General features: G+C 37.4%; 1 protein-coding gene across 1 annotated transcript in view; it reads right to left on the bottom strand.

Annotated features, from left to right (window-relative positions):
* Positions 1–341: 341 nt before the first annotated feature.
* Positions 342–18,445, bottom strand: part of LOC126252957 (peroxidase-like) — an 88,982-nt gene continuing 70,878 nt past the window's right edge. Inside the window, exons 5-7 of the mRNA XM_049954007.1 lie at positions 12,621–12,771; positions 455–628; positions 342–347 (exon numbers count right to left, since the gene is read on the bottom strand). Of these exons, the coding sequence (XP_049809964.1) occupies positions 342–347; positions 455–628; positions 12,621–12,771 (331 nt within the window). The remainder of the gene's footprint in view (positions 348–454; positions 629–12,620; positions 12,772–18,445) is intronic.

Below are 18,445 nucleotides of genomic sequence, written 5' to 3'. Positions count from 1 at the left end.
CACTCAACTGTGAACTGAAGTCCTCATTATCCACACACAGGGTGTGGACCTTAGTGTACCAGAACACTTTGTTTCTTCTTGGCTCGGCTCTGTGCAATTAATAAGGCCATTGAACTCAGGGTCCAAGGAGGTCTAATAGCAGCCTACAACTGAGTCAGGCATGGAACCCTGCGCTGACAGCAACAGGACTGGAGCTTTGGACTGGATAGCAGCCAACATACACAGGATGCCAACCTGAGTAGAGTATTAGTCATCAGGAACCACCTGAAGTTGGCAACAAGCCTGTTTGCCAAAATATCAAGGAGAACTTATGATGTGACCTTGGCAGACACCAGAGAATTCTAAAACTAAAAAATACACCAGAAAAACATTATATCACATTCACTGAATTCTGGTTATAACGTAATTCAGTATTATGAGAAATGTGCAATAATGAGATATATGCATCACTTACTGGATAAGGGGTAGTATCAATGAGATCACCAAAGTCATTTGCTCTTGGAAGCCCACATTTATCACGCAGATCATTGTACGGAGGCACACCATGGTCTCTAGCTCTTTGTATATCAATGTCAGGAAGGCTCATTCCAAAGGTGGTCCTATTTGGTCGGAACAGCTCATCAGCTATCTGTAACATTGTTGCACAAACATGAGAGGTGATATGGTAATGTTCACTACTTTGACATTTTACACTTATTATGAAATATTTGTGTTAACAGCAGATTCTCATGACAAAATTTCCTAAGGATACTAGCTATTTTCTTTGCCATTCGTAATCCATATATCATATTTGAGTCTCCTGTCTGCTTTTGGAGGTGACATCTTCCTTCACATAAATACCTCTGTTTAAATGACAAGTGTACAGACTCCTATCTGCCTTTGTAGATGACAAATTTCTCCACATAAATAATCTGTTTACATGGTAAGTGCATGGCTGTACATTTCCTCTACCAGCAAGAGCCTGACTGTGTATGTGTCACCTTGTTTGTCACAATGCTAATGAGTTTTGAGCTGAGTATCAACAATCTTCCTGCAGTAGACTACTCTATAAATAAGAGAATGGCATGATCCAAGGTGGTTAACTAATACAGAAGTCACGTGGCAATGCTCCTGTGCTGTGCTCAGCTGTTGAATGAGTTTTGAGATTCAAACTAGTTCATCACTTACATGCAGTGGGTTTCTGTACTGGTTTGATTGTGATTGACTTTAATCCCAACAAATGGTGTTTGAACCTGCAGTAAATATCTTAATTTTAATGTTATAGAAAAAGATAGATTGCTGCTTACCATAAAGATAACATGCTTAGTTGCAGGCAGGCACAATTAAAAGACACTTACATGTAAGCTTTCACCCATAGCGTTCGTCAGAAAAAGAGACACACATACCATTAATTCACAAAAGCAAGTGCACCTCATGCACATATGTGCTTGCTTGCATGAATGAATGGCGTGTGTTTCTCTTTCTCCGACGAAGGCTGTGTCTTTTAATTATGCCTGTCTGAAAATTAGTCTGTTAACTTTATGGTAAGTAGCAATCTATCTTTTCTACATTGTTGATATCCCTACATGGAGTTTCCATTTTTTAATTTTAACTTTGGTGTTAATACCATTGGTATGCTTTTAAATGTTAATGCTTTACTATAAACCCAACAAATCATATTGAATACAAAATTGCATTGTAAAGGTTGAAATGAATCTTCCCTCATTCCTCAGTGTTTTGACATATGCCACAAAAAGCAGATCAGCAGTAAAGAATCCAATGTAGACATAGATTACTGGAATTTACAAATATCACACCTGTAAGCATACTTATATTTCTATTCAGTAAAATCACTCTCCACATAAATGTAAAAAGAGTTAATAAATATTCCTAATTATATCAGAGTCTATCTGAAACTTGAAATTAGGAGAGATAATTACAAATTTCAAATGTGATGGGAGCAATCAGTACCTTGGGTACATGGGGCAAACTTGCATTCAAAATACAGCTATCATGTCTCAGCTAGAGCAGCTGAAGATTGAATACCACGCTCAAATGCCTAATAGCAGCCATGTAACTACAACATGAGTGATAATATCTACTCTTTTCTACTAACCTCTTTTATGGTAACTTATTTATACCTTCCCAGAGGTGATAATCCCTAATCTAATTCATGGCCATTGCAAATAACATTACATCAGCACAAATCAAACATAATAATGTAGGTATCTCCATCAGTTTTATTGATTTATGCATTAATTCAGCACATTTACTGTTTTTTGTTATTGATCTTGTATTGTTGAGATTATTTTTTCAAAGATTTGCGAATGCATTGACTTTGCTAAATGCATCTTTGCCATACCCTGATTCCATTAGAGAGGAAATATAACAAGGAAGTTTGAAGAAACAATTGCAAATGCTACTTAATAATTGACCCAAGCATGACTGATTTATGCTCCCATGCAACCAAAAAGTGTTTCTTCTTCACAAGCTCCATAAGTCCTGGGCTTGACAGTGTTTGCTAGACCATGTTAATGAAATGTCGTATGTTGTGAGATGCAGTTATAATGAATAAAAATAGTTCTCAGGAGTTAAACAATGTGTTGTATTTACTACCAGTAATACAAGTTACATCCAAGGAACAATAATGGTGATCCCGACAAGGGCAGACAATGGAATTATGAGTCTGGTATAGTGAGCAATTCACATGTACATTCCACAGAAGCATGACACAGATCTCAATATCAGAAGTATGATTATGATGTGTGAATTTCAGAACATTTGAATTCCAACAGTGGAAGAAGAAAGTGAGTGTAGCAATCATAGGAGAATGAAGACACACATATTTCCTGCGCCACTGTGGGCCATAACTGTGATTCTAGTGCTTCATTACATGCACTGTGTGGAATAATGTTTCATCATCCTGTGTATGATTCTGGCAGTACTCATTATGTACATGACTAGTCAATGCTGTTTACCGGAGCCACCACATTGGGCTTCTATTATCAGTGTAAGATGTATCACAACACACACCATTACTGGTGCAATTGCCAGTTGCACACATTCTAAGTTCAAATGTACCCAGGCAACAAGCACATAATATGTACTAGTGTCATCCTGCATTTTCATCTACACCAAGAGTGTTACAAGAGATTTCACCTATCTCTCATGACAACATCTGCTACAGGCAACATATGGACAAGCAAATGCAGCAGATAGCGATGACGGTACCTAAACTGCCAACCTTTCAACTGGAAGACACACGAACATGATTTTGTGTTGTTGATTTAATTCTACAGAGCTATGGTATCACTGAAGACAACCACAAGTTCGTGACTTCGTTAAATGGTGTAGTAAACACACTACTACAGAGAGCAAGATAACAGCTGCACTCCATCATCAAATATTTTTGATATGCTTAAAAAGTGCTTATTATCTTGATTATCAAAGTAACCAGAACTACAGATGCATCAGGTACTTTATGAGGATACATTGGACAATAAGACACTATGGCTGCAACTATGTCACTCTGCAGGAACTGACATCTTGTCAGACACAGTTTTGTGGAGGATCTGGAGTCTAAAGTTAAATCCTACATTGCAAACAGCTTCAGTGTCCAGTGATGGGGTTCTATCAACAACAAACTTGTTTTGGCCAGACATGATTTTTTGCTCTGCAACAGATTCAAGACCAAGGTGGTTGTTTTATTACATGTAACTTTAACACAGTGCAAGCTGTGAGGCTTATATGAACAGATGGGTGAGTCTCAGAGTTTCCTGATTGCTTCCAAGCACACACAACAGTGACACAATGACGCACTGGACACAGACTCCATGGACACCACTGGAGACAGCCAAAACCTTTGAACACAAGACCTGGAATGCAGGGTGATGGATGCACACACCACAACCTCTTCTACATGGTAACACCAGTCAGCATGCTTAAGTTGGTTCCATGCAGCATTTGGCACATTGGTATGTAAATACAACCCACCCTGCAGTTTTGCACATCAATCGCAGCTGCCACACATCAGTGCACTGGATAAAGTGACTGCTCATAACTCCAAATTGACAGGATATGGAGCTACAATTGTGCAAAATATTTGATGTTTAGGACACACCAATATAGCATTTTGGCTGCAAACTATTAACAAATGATTTTGGACTGGAATGCAGTTTTGGGTGGAATTATTGTATTACTGCAATGCCAGTATCAATTATAGGGTCAGACTTCCTGAATCACTATAAACTCTCAATAAATCTTGCTACAAAGAAAATTAGCAACGCAGGTACAAATTGTACAATGCATGAAACAGAACCAGCAGGTCTCACTGATATGTTATCAATCCATGGCAGAAGGAGCAACTTTATGGACTCCTTATGTCAAACAGAAAGTGACATTGTTGTCAAGAGCTCACAGTTACAGGAGGTTAGTCAGGAAGTCACAGCCTTAAGTGGTTCAAATACATCATTGTGAGCATCAGTGTTAGAATGAGAACTAGAATATCAGGAAGTGAACAGAATCTTATCTGCGCCAAAGCGTGGCCAATATCAAGAGGGACACTACAATCATCAGCAATTTACTTAACAATATTATCTAGGAAAGAGTCAAGGCATCCAGAAGCAACATAGCCATTGTTCACCATGGAGACATCTACATTCACAACACTAGATTGGAAAATTGCTGTCACCATGATGTCTATGAACACATCACAAGCTATTCCAGCAATGCCAAGCTCCATGTCATTTTACAGCAGCTGCAGAAAGGGCTATGGCCATCTCATCAGTGTAAGCTACGCTACTACAGCAGCAGCAACCTGTTCAGCAGTGCCAGAGTCAATCACCATCACATCAACAGATGAAACAATGGCTAAGAGAGACAGTGTTGCCTGATGTCACTTACATCTATCACAAACGACAACACAAGGCCATTGATGTGCAGTCCAGACCCCCAAAACTAAGCCAGAATAGTGTAAATATTCAGAACCCAACTAGGAATTGTTTTACATGACCTGAGCATCACATTCATACCGTGGAAGGGCCCCCCAATATTTGCTAAGGCAGACTTCAAAAGACTAAAAAAATTGTGGAAGACCTGTTAAATTTAGGAATTATCAGACCTTCCTCTACTACATGTTCCTCCCCAATCCATTTACTTCCAAAGAAGGATGGATCCCTCAGGCTTTGTGGAGATTACAGGAAATTTAATTCTTGTGTGGTACTTCATAGGTATAGTCAAGTAGATTTTGTAATCTACTTGACTTCTCTCATGTCTTGGCAGGCGCAAAATTTTTCAACGTAATAAATTGCACCAAGGCATATCAACAGATTCCTATGTTTCTACCTGATACAGCTAAACAATCCATATATCATAGTGACAACTGCTACTCATTTGGACTTTGTACTTATTCTCTTTTCTGCTAATTAATATTTGTTTTACTTCTGTGTGCTTATGTCAGGTGATTTTGTTTCGTACCCTATGTAGCAATGACAGCAACACCTAGTTAATAATCAACCCAAAAATGATAGATTTACGTTTCCTGTGCAATCATAAAGTGTTCCTTCTTCACAAGCTTAGAGCTTGACAGTATTTTCTACACTGCATTAACAAAACTTCGTGTGTTGAGTAATAGAGTCATGAGGAATAAAAATACTTCTCAGGAGTTAAGCAGTGTGTTGTACATACTACCAGTACTAAAAGTTACAACTCAGGAACTACATGTTCATTTAGAATTAAGATCAGAACATCTTGTAATGGTTTTTAATATATGTCATTGCAAATGTTTATTTCATTTACACACCTAATATCTATGCAATGGAATCTAGAAGACCTAGATTTTGCAGTTGCCTTCTATCCCATAGCTTCAACAACATAAAAGAGAAACTAGAAGATCTGAAATCTGCTCTGAAGAAAGTCAGTTTGAAAATTAATGGCCAAAAAGCAAAAGCCATGCAGGCAAATGATAACACCACAGAGCTTAAGCTTGGGACTCAGGTAATCAAAAGTGTGGATAAGTTTTGCTACCTTGAAAGCATGATTACACCATATGGTGGTGCAACAGAGGACATTAACAGCTGCATCAACAAAGCTAAAGGTCCTTTTACAACTCTCCATTCTATCTGAAGATCAAAGGAAATAACATTGAGGACAAAATGGCAGATATTTGAAAGTAATGTAAAATCTGTGCTTCTACATCGGTGTGAAACAAGGAAAGTGACAAAGCAGCTAATTCATAAACTGCATAAATTCTACAATAGATGTATGAGGAACTTCCTGGGTGTATTAAGGTGGCCAAAAGTCATCTCTAATGAAATACTCTGTCAAAGAACCAGCCAGAAGTGAATTGAGCTGCAAATAAAAAGCAGAAGGTGGACATGGTTAGGACATACACATAGGAGACAAAATGAACATAATGCAAAGGAAGCACTTTATTGGATCCCACAGGGATGACGGAGAAGAGGCATACCCAAAATGATGTCGAGATGATCTGTTGAAGCAGAAGGTCAACAGCAAGGAATATGATGGGAAGAAGTGAAAATACTAGCAGAAGAAAGAACAAGATTGTGATCCTTTGTTGCAGCTCTATGCTCTACATAAGGAGTTAAAGGAATTAATAATAAATAATAATAATAAATATACAGCATGATGAGAGATCAGACAGAGTTACTGGTTCATGGAAGATTAGGAAGATACAATTACATTTATCAGGGTTGCCAACCATGCCATATTATAAGGGATATCCTGTCTCTGAGTACTAAAAAAATATCTCATACAGACCTTTGTTGTTGCTGTTGTTGTTGTTGTTGTTATGGTTATCATTTTCATAAGTTCAAACGAATAAATAATGCAGCTCTCCATGCTACTCTATTCTGTGCAAGCCTCTTCATCTCTGAATAGCTACTACAATCAACATTCATATGGAATTGCTCATGCCTAGGCCTCTCTCTACAATACTCTACTATCCTCCATTACCAATCTGCCTATTCCTTGATGTCTTAGAATGTGTCCTATAAAATGATCCATTCTTTTAGTTAATTTGTTCCATATATTTTTCTCCAGTTTTATTCACTACCTCCCCATAAGTCATTTGACCCACCCATCTTATCTTCAGCATTCTTCTGTAGCACTACATTTCAAAAACTTCTACTCTTCTTATCTGAATCGCTTATCATCTGTGTTTCACTTCCATACAAGGCTAAACTTGAGACTTATATCTTCAGAAAAAGACTTCATAACATTTATATTACATGTTAAAAAATTGCTCTTTTTCAGAAATGATTTTCTTGTTATTGCCTGTCTGCTTTTTGTATCTCTGCTTCTGTCATCACACATTACAGCTACTTTCCCTTGGGAAATGCACTGAAGTGCCAAAGAAACTGGTATAGGCATGTGTATTCAAATACAGAGATATGTAAACAGGCGGAATACAGCACTGCGGTTGCCAATGCCTATATAAGACAACAAGTGTCTGGCGCAGTTAGTAGACTGGTTACTAGTGCTACAATGGCAGGTTACCAAGAGTTAAGTGAGTTTGAGCATGGTGGTATAGTCGACACACGATTGATGGGACACAGCCTCTCCGAGGTAGCGATGAAATGGGGATTTTCCCATATGACCATTTCATGGGTGTACAGTGAGTATCAGGAATCTGGTAAAACATAAAATCTCCAATGTTGCTGCAGCTGGAGAAAGATCCCGCAGGAACAGGGCCAATGACGCCCTAAGAGAATTGTTCAACATGACAGAAGTGCAGCCCTTCAGCATATTGCTGTAGATTTCAGTGCTGGACCATCAACAAGTGTTAGCATTCAAACCATTCAATGAAACATCATCAATATGTCTTTCAGAGGTGAAGGCCCACTAATGCACCCTTGATGACTGCATGACACAAACCTTTACACCTTGCCTGGGCCCATCAACACCGACATTAGACTGTTGATGACTGGGCCACCAAACTCCTCAGACATGAACGCTATTGAGCATACCTCTGATGCCTTGCAATGTGCTGTTCAGAAGAGACCTCCAGTTCCTTGTACTCTTATGGACTTATGGAATGACTTGCAGGATTCATCCTGTGAATTCCTTCTGGCACTACTTCAGATATTAGTCAAGTCCATGCCACGTCATGTTGTATATCCCCCAGGGACTTTAACATTCTGAGTTAACGGGCAGAGTGACAAACATCGGATCCCGAGTTGTTTTTTGTGTTTCTTCCAAAATAGTCTTCCTGCATCAAATTCCTTGAAAATCTTAAACTATTTTGTCATCTATGCCCCAGGGACGTTAACATTCTGAGTTAATGGGCGGAGTGACTATTCTGTCATCTATCCTTTGAAATCTAGAACTACCCTGGAATCTTATTGCTTAGAAAACCAAATATGATTATAAAATAGAGAACAACTTAAAAGAATCACAGAAAAACAGGTGATATCTAGACAAAATAAACTAAATAGAGTATTATATTTGTGGAAAATGTAATAAAATGTGACTAGCTGAACGACTGTTATACTGTTGTGTATAGATTCTCTATTTTGTATAGAGTATTTTATACCTGTGATCAGATGTGATATAGATGGGAGGGTTTGTATTAATTTTGAAAGGATTGGGTATTGTAGCTTAAAGCTTAATTTACAAGAACAGATAAATCATGTCTAACACAAAACACACAACACACCTTTCAAACAACCCTCACAAACAAGCGTGCCTGATTCTTCATCATTTGTCATTTCCATAGGGTTGCTAGGATTTCCTTCGGGGACCTCGATGGTGAAGGTGAGACAAGTCTGTTCTGTAGGAGAAGATTTAACATGAAACCTCCTCTGGCGTCTCACTTAAGTACCTGAGAGATAGGGATCCTGGAGAAAGGGGGTGGGAAGGGTTTCCTGTCTTTGGGGCTATCTTCTTTCTCTTCTTCGATTCTAGCATCCACATCTATTTTTTCCTTTCTTACTTCTCATTTGAGGACCTGCCTATTTTTTACCTCTTTCCATACTCATAAACTTCTATCGCTGAAGTCCTTCCTTATTTCTGTGGTTCCTAATAACCTACATCTTATTTTTAGACAAGAGGGCCAAAGAATCAGACTACATGAACACACATGCGCGTATACACAAGTATACACTTAGACACAAACATACACTTACAGACTAGAAAGCCTGTCATGATGTGAGAACCACCAAGTGTTGTAGGAGAAAATGTGGGCACATATAGAAATATGCACACATATATAGAAAGCTATGATGGTTCTACATTGAATATACATAAGAAAAGGAGTATATAAACCAAGAAAGAGGCATGAAAAAAGAGAAAAAATGAAAGCAAGAGAGAACGTTAATCATGATGATCAATAAGAAATGTCAGTATAATAAATACTCTAATGAATTGAAGGATAGTGGGACATGAATATTATATGTTGACATAGTATCAAAAAATGGCTCTGAGCACTATGGGACTTAACATCTGAGGTCATCAGTCCCCTAGAACTTAGAACTACTTAAACCTAACTAAGCTAAGGGCATCACACACATCCATGCCCGAGGCAGGATTCGAACCTGCAACCGTTACGGTCGCGCGGTTCCAGACTGAAGCGCCTAGAACTGCTCTGCCACAGCGGCCGGCATGACATAGTATCAATTGAAAGTATAGAAGTTGATAAGTAGAGGAGGACTCTGGAGAATAAATGATGTATTAAAGAATAAATGTGAAGCTTAAGATAGATTTATATCTTTAACACAAAATACTTAATTATGTTGTACATACAAATGTATACTAGGGTAATGAACTGTGAGGCCTACTCAGAAACGATAAGGAGGGTGTAACCAGAAATCTCTAATTATAAAGGGCAGGCATAAGTATGTGGAGATAGGATGACCTGTGGCCAAAAAAATAGGGATGTTTTATAAGGGGTGTACCTACTATAATGGAAACAGGAAGTGCTCTCATAAGTTCAACCCACAAGAAAGGTATAGGTACTGATCCTACAAGAAGGTGACAGTATCATGGCTTTGTTGTAATAATCTGTTACAATTACATCACCCTTTGCTATTTTTATAAAGAATTCATTAAAACACTCTGGTATTTGAGTTGGACTTACAATAGTGTTTCCATTAATGTCAATTTTTGAAATCTTTTGGTTACAGTATTTAACACCGAACTCAGATTTAATGATTGACTACACAGCCTTTGTCCTTTTTTTTTTAATATTATATAAAATGTTTATTGGCAATGGCAAGAAAATTGTTCCTGAAGAAGAGAAATTTGTTAACATCAAGCATAGATTTTAAGTGTTAGGAAGTATTTTCTGCAGGTATTTGTCTGGAGTGTAGCCTAGTATGGAAGTGAGAATGAACAATAAACAGTTCAGATAGTAAGAGAACAGACCCTTTTGAAACGTAGTCCTACAGAAGAAAAATGAGAATTAGATGGGTAGATCATGTTAGCCAATGAGGAGGTGCTGCATAGAATTGGGAAGAAAGGAAATCTGTAACATAACTCGACTAAAAGAACAGATCAGTTGATAGGACACATTCTGAGACATCAAGGGATCACCAATTTAGCATTGGAGTGACATGTGGGAATAAACTATAGAGGGAGATGAACAGATGAATACGGCAAGCAGGTTTGAAAGGATACAGGCTGCAGCAGTTATTCAGAGAGGAAGAAGTCTGCACAGTATACACTAGCATGGAGAGCAGCATCAAACCAGGCTTCAGACTGATGAAAACAACAATATAAGCATTGGTCACCTTTATTTTCCCATTTGCTGACATAAAAATTTGCTGAGTGAATGTTAACAATCTAGTAAATGATTTCCAATAATTACTGAAGTAAAATCGCTGCCTAAGTATGGCATCAGAAACAATGCTGCTTGCTTCCATCTTGAATTTTAGGTGCAAACCATGTAAAGAGAACTGATTAGTAATTCAAAGTAACTATCAAAATCAATCAATTAAATCAGTTCTTTCAGAATGTAGTGACCATAAGAGATTAGCTGCAATATTTATTTCAGAGGTTTTAACAAGGTTAGTCACAAACATCTCTTTTCCTGTGGTAGATGGACTTTCAGATGTAATCATAGTGTCAAAATAACACTGAAGGTAGACAGTGCTAAGTTGAAGCCATTGGTTTTGAAATAGTGGGTGAAATATATGATCAAGCTTCTATATCCACCAGTTGCTTTGGAATTAGCAGTTGATCCCCTTCATTGGATAAACAGAGAGGTAAAAGTTTCGATGTGCTTCATAGCTGAGATCACACGCCTAAAGTACACAGATGGCCCATGTAGCATCTGATTTTGTGTGAAGGAGCCGAACTTGCAGACCAGTGCTTTTCATAGCCAGTATAAATGTTTTGGCTACCCTTGTCATATTTAAACAATATTATCAAATGATATAAATAACATTAAGGCTAACTGGTCACAAAGTATTAGTAATTTTGTCCTGATAGATAAGAAACTGGATACAGTTGTACCCAATTTGTCACCACATAAGAATACAAAATAAAATTAATGTGGAATCACAAAGGCTCACTTACAAAGTGCAGGTCAGAACAATTGCAGTGGCTTTCTCTAATACATCATTTAGCTGCTTCATGATATTCATGACTTCTGGTGAGTCATCTTCAAACCCTTCCTCCAGTTCTTGAACATCAGTATGCATGAGGTCTTTGCATGACAATATCCTTGCTCGGTTTCAGGGTTTCATGTTATTCAGTCACAACTGGATATTTGCCAAGCGCTTTTGCTTTCTGTATCAGTTCAGTGTAATGTGGTGCAGCTGTTGCCATAATGTGGTGCAGCTGTTGCCACAAATAGTGTGTCATTCCTCAGGTATTTGATGGACTTTTTCTACCTGCTACACATCCCAAGTCTTTATATATATAAGAAAGTGACACATTTTCAAAAAATCAAGAACATGTTCAGTGTCCTATTATTTATAGGCACTCTTTTCTTAGCTGAATCTCACTTTGAGTTATCTTAAGTTCTTTTTGTTGAGTGAGTATTACAGCACACCTTCCTGCTAGGAGTGTTCCTTGTAAAAGACTGGAAACCATGTTGCCCTTGTGAGAAGCTAGGTATATAAAGGTACTCTCTGAACAGGTTTGGTGGACTACTGTTTGCAACTAAAGTTACTTTTCCATTTTATTGTTTCAAAAACTTTTGCTTTTTTCTCTGCTTTAGCAACATTTCATTACACTCCCTGGATTTTAAATTTTACCTGTGTAGTTTAATTCTATATCTAAAAAATACCTCTATGCAGATAGTAATTAGTAACCAACAACAGTAGCTGGTATAAAAAAGAGGTGACAGAAATGTTATAATTTGTGCTTGGGAAATCATCACCAAGCAAAAAATAGGAAACTGAAGAAGCAACACCCTTCATGAATTCAGTATGCAAATAGATCGAGGCTCTAGGTCAAGGAAAGAACAAGCTATGAATATAAATAAGTTAAAATTTAATAGTAGATTTGACATAACAATCTGTCATTTATATGTAGTAGTGAGAGCAGTTTATAGTGATTCTTATTTCATTTTAAAGTTTCTTTCTTTGTTCTTAAATGCTGTATCATACTTAAGGAAAATAGATTCAGGCTCCAATTTCATTTTTGATGAAAGAAAAGCCTAATAAATGTTTATAAATTACCTCTCTGTCGAAATTTTCATCCTCTTTCCTACTAGAATGAGTAACTGCTCCAATCAACAGTTCTTCAAATTTTTTTATTATTATAGATGGTGCGTTAAAATATTCACTCAGAAAAAGCTCCTTAATGGTCTTGCGTTCTTCGGTCATTATCCTGCACAAAGTCACAGAGTGGAATGTGATTCAAATCATACAGTTGCTGAAATTTTAGTACACAATCTTGAGAATTATTTGTAGCAGCTTAAGCTGACATTTGGAAAAAAAAGCTCCTTGTTACTGGTGGTACATACACTGATCAGCCAAAACAGTATGACTGTCTACTCTAGAATCTGTATTGTATTGTATTGTATTTATTTATTTATCCTGTGGATCACATATTGTACAAAGTACACATGATATAGGACAAGTCATTTTTCTTAACAAATATGTAGTTTGGAGAAAAGAAAAAAAAATAGGCAATGGACTGCCATTTAAAAAATGTACACAAAATTGTTCATTGATGAATATAGTAACTTCACATACAGAGAATACAAACAATTTACATGGGGAACTAAGAAACATGTAGGTAATGTAGTGCTAATTTAAATTTACACAAATAATCACTGAGATTACAGAATAGTGAAAATGTCAACTGGAAACACAACAGAAGGACAATGTCATTTAAAAACTACATTAAACATGAAATTAACATTGAGATTTCACAGACAATTAAGTTTTAATACTAATAGAATGTGTACTTGTACATTCAAAAGCGAGTTGAAAAATTTTGGGAAGTGAAACTAAAACATAGTTGTGTATAGTAGAAATTAGGTTATTATTTTGCCTACAGAATGTTTTACTCTAATCACAGTATTTTACAAAGGAACTTTTTAATTTTTCATTTCCAGGAATTCTTTTACTGAATAAAAACAGTGCTTTGTCAGAAATGCCTTTAGTTTATTTTTAAATATTGGATCTGGAGCAGTTTTTATTTGTTCTGGAATTTTATTGTGGAATTCAATGCAGCAGCAATTCCAAGTGGCATATATTCAACACATCCTTGATAGGTTTTTGGAGATATGTGGTGCTAGATGTCTATGTAAAGATTATGAAATTCCCACAAATTACAAATCAGTGGTTTGTGGATGCAAATAGTTCCAGATAGTGTCCCACATGTGTTCTATCAGATTCAGATCAGGCAAATCTGGTGGTAAAGATATCAATATGAGTTCACTATCATGCTCCTCAAACTAATGTAGCATAATTCTGGCCTTTTAAATGGACATTTATCTTGCTGGAAGGCACCATCACCATTTGGGACAACATCAAGCATGAAGGGAAGCAGATGGTCTGTTATAATGTTCACATAGTTCACAGCTGTTAAGTGTCTTTGATTCCTGTCACAGGACCCATGGAAGCTCAGATGAATATCCTCCATAGCATAATACTGTACCAATTGGCCTGTGTCCATGGTACAGCACATGTTGTGAGCAGCTATAAGCCTTGATAATGTCATATCTGGACCCAGTCATCTGGTGTCATGAGAAACATGATTCATCCAACCAGGCAACATTCTTCAATTGATCCAAGATCCAGTCCTGAATGATCCTGTATCCACTTCGAACAAACTGATGAAAGTATTAGGTCGACATGAGAACATGTAAGTGTCATCTGCTGTGGAGTGTACTTGCACTAGCATTGTGCTGAGTTGAAACACCTGGCACAGATAACTGCCAATCTTGCTTTTAGAATGGGAGGCCTCTGATCTTCACTTTCTGTGATGGGACATAGGTATCCAACACCTTGTCGCACATATCTGGCTGCACCATCTTTCAACCACTCTCCATAGACTCTCAGCATGGTAGCATGGGAAATGACGACCAGGTTTTCTGACTCTGAGATGCTCATTTCCATGTGCTAAGCCATATCAGTCTGCCCTTTGTCAACATTGTTTATATCAGTGAATTTCTCCATTTGCAGAATATATCATTGTTAGAGTGATTCCCCACTTGTCTCTAGTGCCCTCATATATTTTCCTTACTGCATGATGCACTTGCAGCTCCACCAGGTGGCATTCAGTCTCCAGGTGGGCTATGATCATAATGTTTTGACTCATCAGGGTAGACTGAAAGGTAACAAGGTGCATTTACTCCATTTGCTACCAGTCTGCTCCTTAAATAATTCCATTTGTTTGTTAAAATATACTGGTAGTTACCATACCATATCTATGGAAAATATTTAAGTCTTATGTATGCAATATTTCATTAAACAATGGAAAATCCAGGATGGAATGTAACAATATCTTGAAAAGGATAGTTGCTACTCACCACATAGCAGATATGCTGAGTTGCAAATAGGCACAACAAAAAGACCTTCACAAAATAAGCTCTTGGCCAACAAGGCCTTTGTCAAAAATAAATGACAGACAAACACACACACACACTCATGCAAATGCAACTCACACACATGTGACAACAGTCTCTGGCAGCTGAAGCCAGACTGAGTCTGCACCATACACTAAGGGATGTGGACATGGATTGCTACGTGAAATATGCTTGTTATGAACGGCTCTCTCATTTTGTTCCATCATTTCATGTGCACCCTGTATATACCACTGCCAGACAAATAAGTCAGCAGTCTACACTTGTAGATAATCATTATAAAATCTATGTTAAGGAGTCTGCCCCTAACCACCACCCAAATCACATCTCTACATCAGAGTCCACTACTAGCACTCAGTATGAGAGCATGATATTATGATAACTATGTAATCAAAAGTAATTTATGGTACTCATCAGCCAGAGATTGCTTGTGAAAGTGCACTGTAAAAATACTGCCACTACCAGAATGTTTCATAGTAGATTGCAAATGTCTACCTGTGATAAACATTCAGAATGCTGTCATGAGTGAAAATAATCTGAAAACCAGTCAGATTAACCAAAGCTGTGTTGTGTCCATTATTTAAAAACTTTTTATAAAGCCAGATCATAGCAAGATAATGAACATTCAATGGCTAGCTACTGAAGGCCATCAATAGCCACAAGGAAGGCATGTTCCAAGATGATGTCATTTTATTATAAAAAGATAGTATTGTCAAAATACAAGATCCAAAAGGATGAGTGCCAGTAACCCAAAACGGATTTATGATAGGGCTCAGGAAAGACTGCCCTTTAACTTGTAACTCCCAAGGGAGTATATCGGAAAATTTTTCAAGTTAACAATAAATGTTAGGCTGATGATATAATTTGAAGAAGATGTAGACAAAAGTGATCTCAATGCAATTGTGCAGATAAATGATGTGAACACATAGCTTACAAAAGGAAAACATTATGAGAGAGCAAAATATCAAAACATGTCAAATCTGAAATAACTGATTAGAATTTTAGGAAGGCTAAGGCCAGTGTAGGTTTTAAGTAGATTGTGTCACTGTTTCTGATAAATGTGACAGTTCGGGAATGTAAACAATAGATTTGGTTGTAATAAGATTGGTGTTGGCTAGATTGACAGGAAACTGGCATTTTGTTTCAGGGAGAACTGCAGTGTGAGCAGCAGTGTACTCAGAAACCATTTGTCAAAACAGGCATGTGAACTAGGTCACCTATTCAAGGGTATGTAAATTCTGCACAGGATTCAAAAGGAATACACTTCAAACATATTGGCAATAATCCAGCTTACAGCATATGGAAACAAATTCTCACAATCATTATTGAATGAACAGAACAAATTTAGCAGTAACTTTTTAATATTTCACAAGTAACTGATTTAACAGTGTCACACTCATTTGCAGATCTTGCTGTAGTATACCTAAGGTGAAAGCAGGTATTACAGCTTTGGGTACTCAGCCTGTGAGTGCCCACCACACTGGCATCCCTTTTGAAATATTCATGGTTATAACACCATAAGAAACTGCCAAATTGACCTTTAATTGGTGTTTTTATACATTTTAGTTTTTTTAATTAAGCAAGTCTTCCTGTTATGTGCTATACTTACATGATATTGATGACTTCAGTTTGCATTTTGTAAATGTAGGAAGACTGCAAGTGTAGCACTAAATAGGATTAGGGGATTACATTAACTTTGTTTCTGAAACTTTCACTATTAACAACAAATTCTGTTGGGACCTGGTCCTACTGATGGCAAAAGGTTCTTTGAAATTGTATATTTTAATTTACAATTGGCCTCTGTGTGACATATGGTACTTGAATGTTTTTAAGCATATTGGCATCAGTTTTTATGTAAATGACTATACACAGTAATACTGTTCCATGCTTTCCACTAGTGGCATTTAGTAGCAGTTTCCCTTTACTGTTTCACTTGATGATGCCATGCATGCAGTTGTACCTTCAACTTGCAGACATAAGTTCAAATTTTTGGGTTGGAGTTGTCTGTATGACTCTGTTGTAGTTGGTAAGACTGCCCTTTAACTTGTTTTTGTAAAGCATGGCTTGCATTATTCCATTGTTTTATTCTACTTCTGTTGCAATATCTGACAATGGCTGGGCCAAAAATTAAAAAAAAAAAACATTTAGAGTAATATGAGTTGCTGATCAGCTTGTATCTTATGGCATGCTGCTACAGTGTGCAGTTTGCCCTGTATGCCCTTTTTTAGAGGCTCAGCCTCAGCGTGTGTTCCTTTTTGAGTCATTTGGAGACATCACATCGCCAATGCCCAGGGTACAGGGACACGTGCTGAGCCACTGCAGTGTGCCATGCTGTTGAGACAAGCACCGTGGTGAGCTGCATTTGAGGAGACTTCAGTCTGTACATGCGACAGTCAGAAGGGTAGGGCTAACAACAGTCTGAGGCCAGCTACTCCTAAAGAGCTAACAGTTATCTATACTGTTCACAACACTGTCAGCAGAGTACCAAAGAAAATTAATCTGGTGAGGAGACTTTTTGAACACACACTTTCAGTTTGGCAGTGTAATGCAGCTAGTGACTTTTACTCTGCAGCATGAAAAATTTCATTCTGAAAATATGCCCCAGGCTGTGGTTAAGCCATCCCTCCACAATATCCTTTCCTTTCTGATAGGAGTGCTAGTCCCACAAATTTTGCAGCAGAACTTCTGTGAAATTTGGAAGGTAGGAGACAAGGTACAGGTGGAAGTAGAGCCGTGAGGACAGGTTCTGAGTCGTGGCTGGGCAGCTTAGATGGTAGAGCACTTGCCCACAAAAGGCAAATGTCCCGAGTTCGAGTCTTGGTTCAGCATACAATTGAAACGTGCCAGGAAGTTTCATATCAGTGCACACTCCAATGCAGAGTGAAAATTTTATTTTGGAAATGCTCAAAAGTTATTAATCATTAGTGTTATTGAGTTTCACAGATGCTAATGCACATATTATCACATACAGAATGTGCATAGTAATGGTGTTAGTCAACACTTGGAGCACACCTGACATAGATCTTTTTTGTGAGCTTTGAAACTGTGAACTACCAATTTTGGGTAACATCCAACAACTTAGAGACTGGTATCAGAATAAATTGTTCTTTTGTAAACTACGTTATGCTTTAAAAATCAGTTAGGCTGGATTTTACTGTTTTGAATGAACCATCAGAACTAATTTAATTTTGGCTCATATAAAATGCTGTTGGTTAGAAATTTAGAAACAAAAACATGGACATTATTATTGTTCCAGTATGTGGATCTCTGGTTTACATGTATAAGTGCCATATCGCAATTTAGTGTACATCACCTGAAATTATTCATCAGTGAGTTTGTTAGCCAGTGCTATATGTCACTTTGTACAGAGCAATTAAAGTAACAAAACTATAAATCAAAGTTCAGAATCTAACAATAGTTATAATGAAATCTGCTGTGGAAAATTATAATAGTCTGGAACTTTGATGT

Source organism: Schistocerca nitens, chromosome 1 (genome assembly GCF_023898315.1).
Source record: "Schistocerca nitens isolate TAMUIC-IGC-003100 chromosome 1, iqSchNite1.1, whole genome shotgun sequence".
In the NCBI taxonomy this organism is placed as follows: domain Eukaryota; kingdom Metazoa; phylum Arthropoda; class Insecta; order Orthoptera; family Acrididae; genus Schistocerca; species Schistocerca nitens.
Note: the sequence above shows the minus strand (reverse complement) of the source record. Positions and strands in the feature narration are given on the sequence as shown.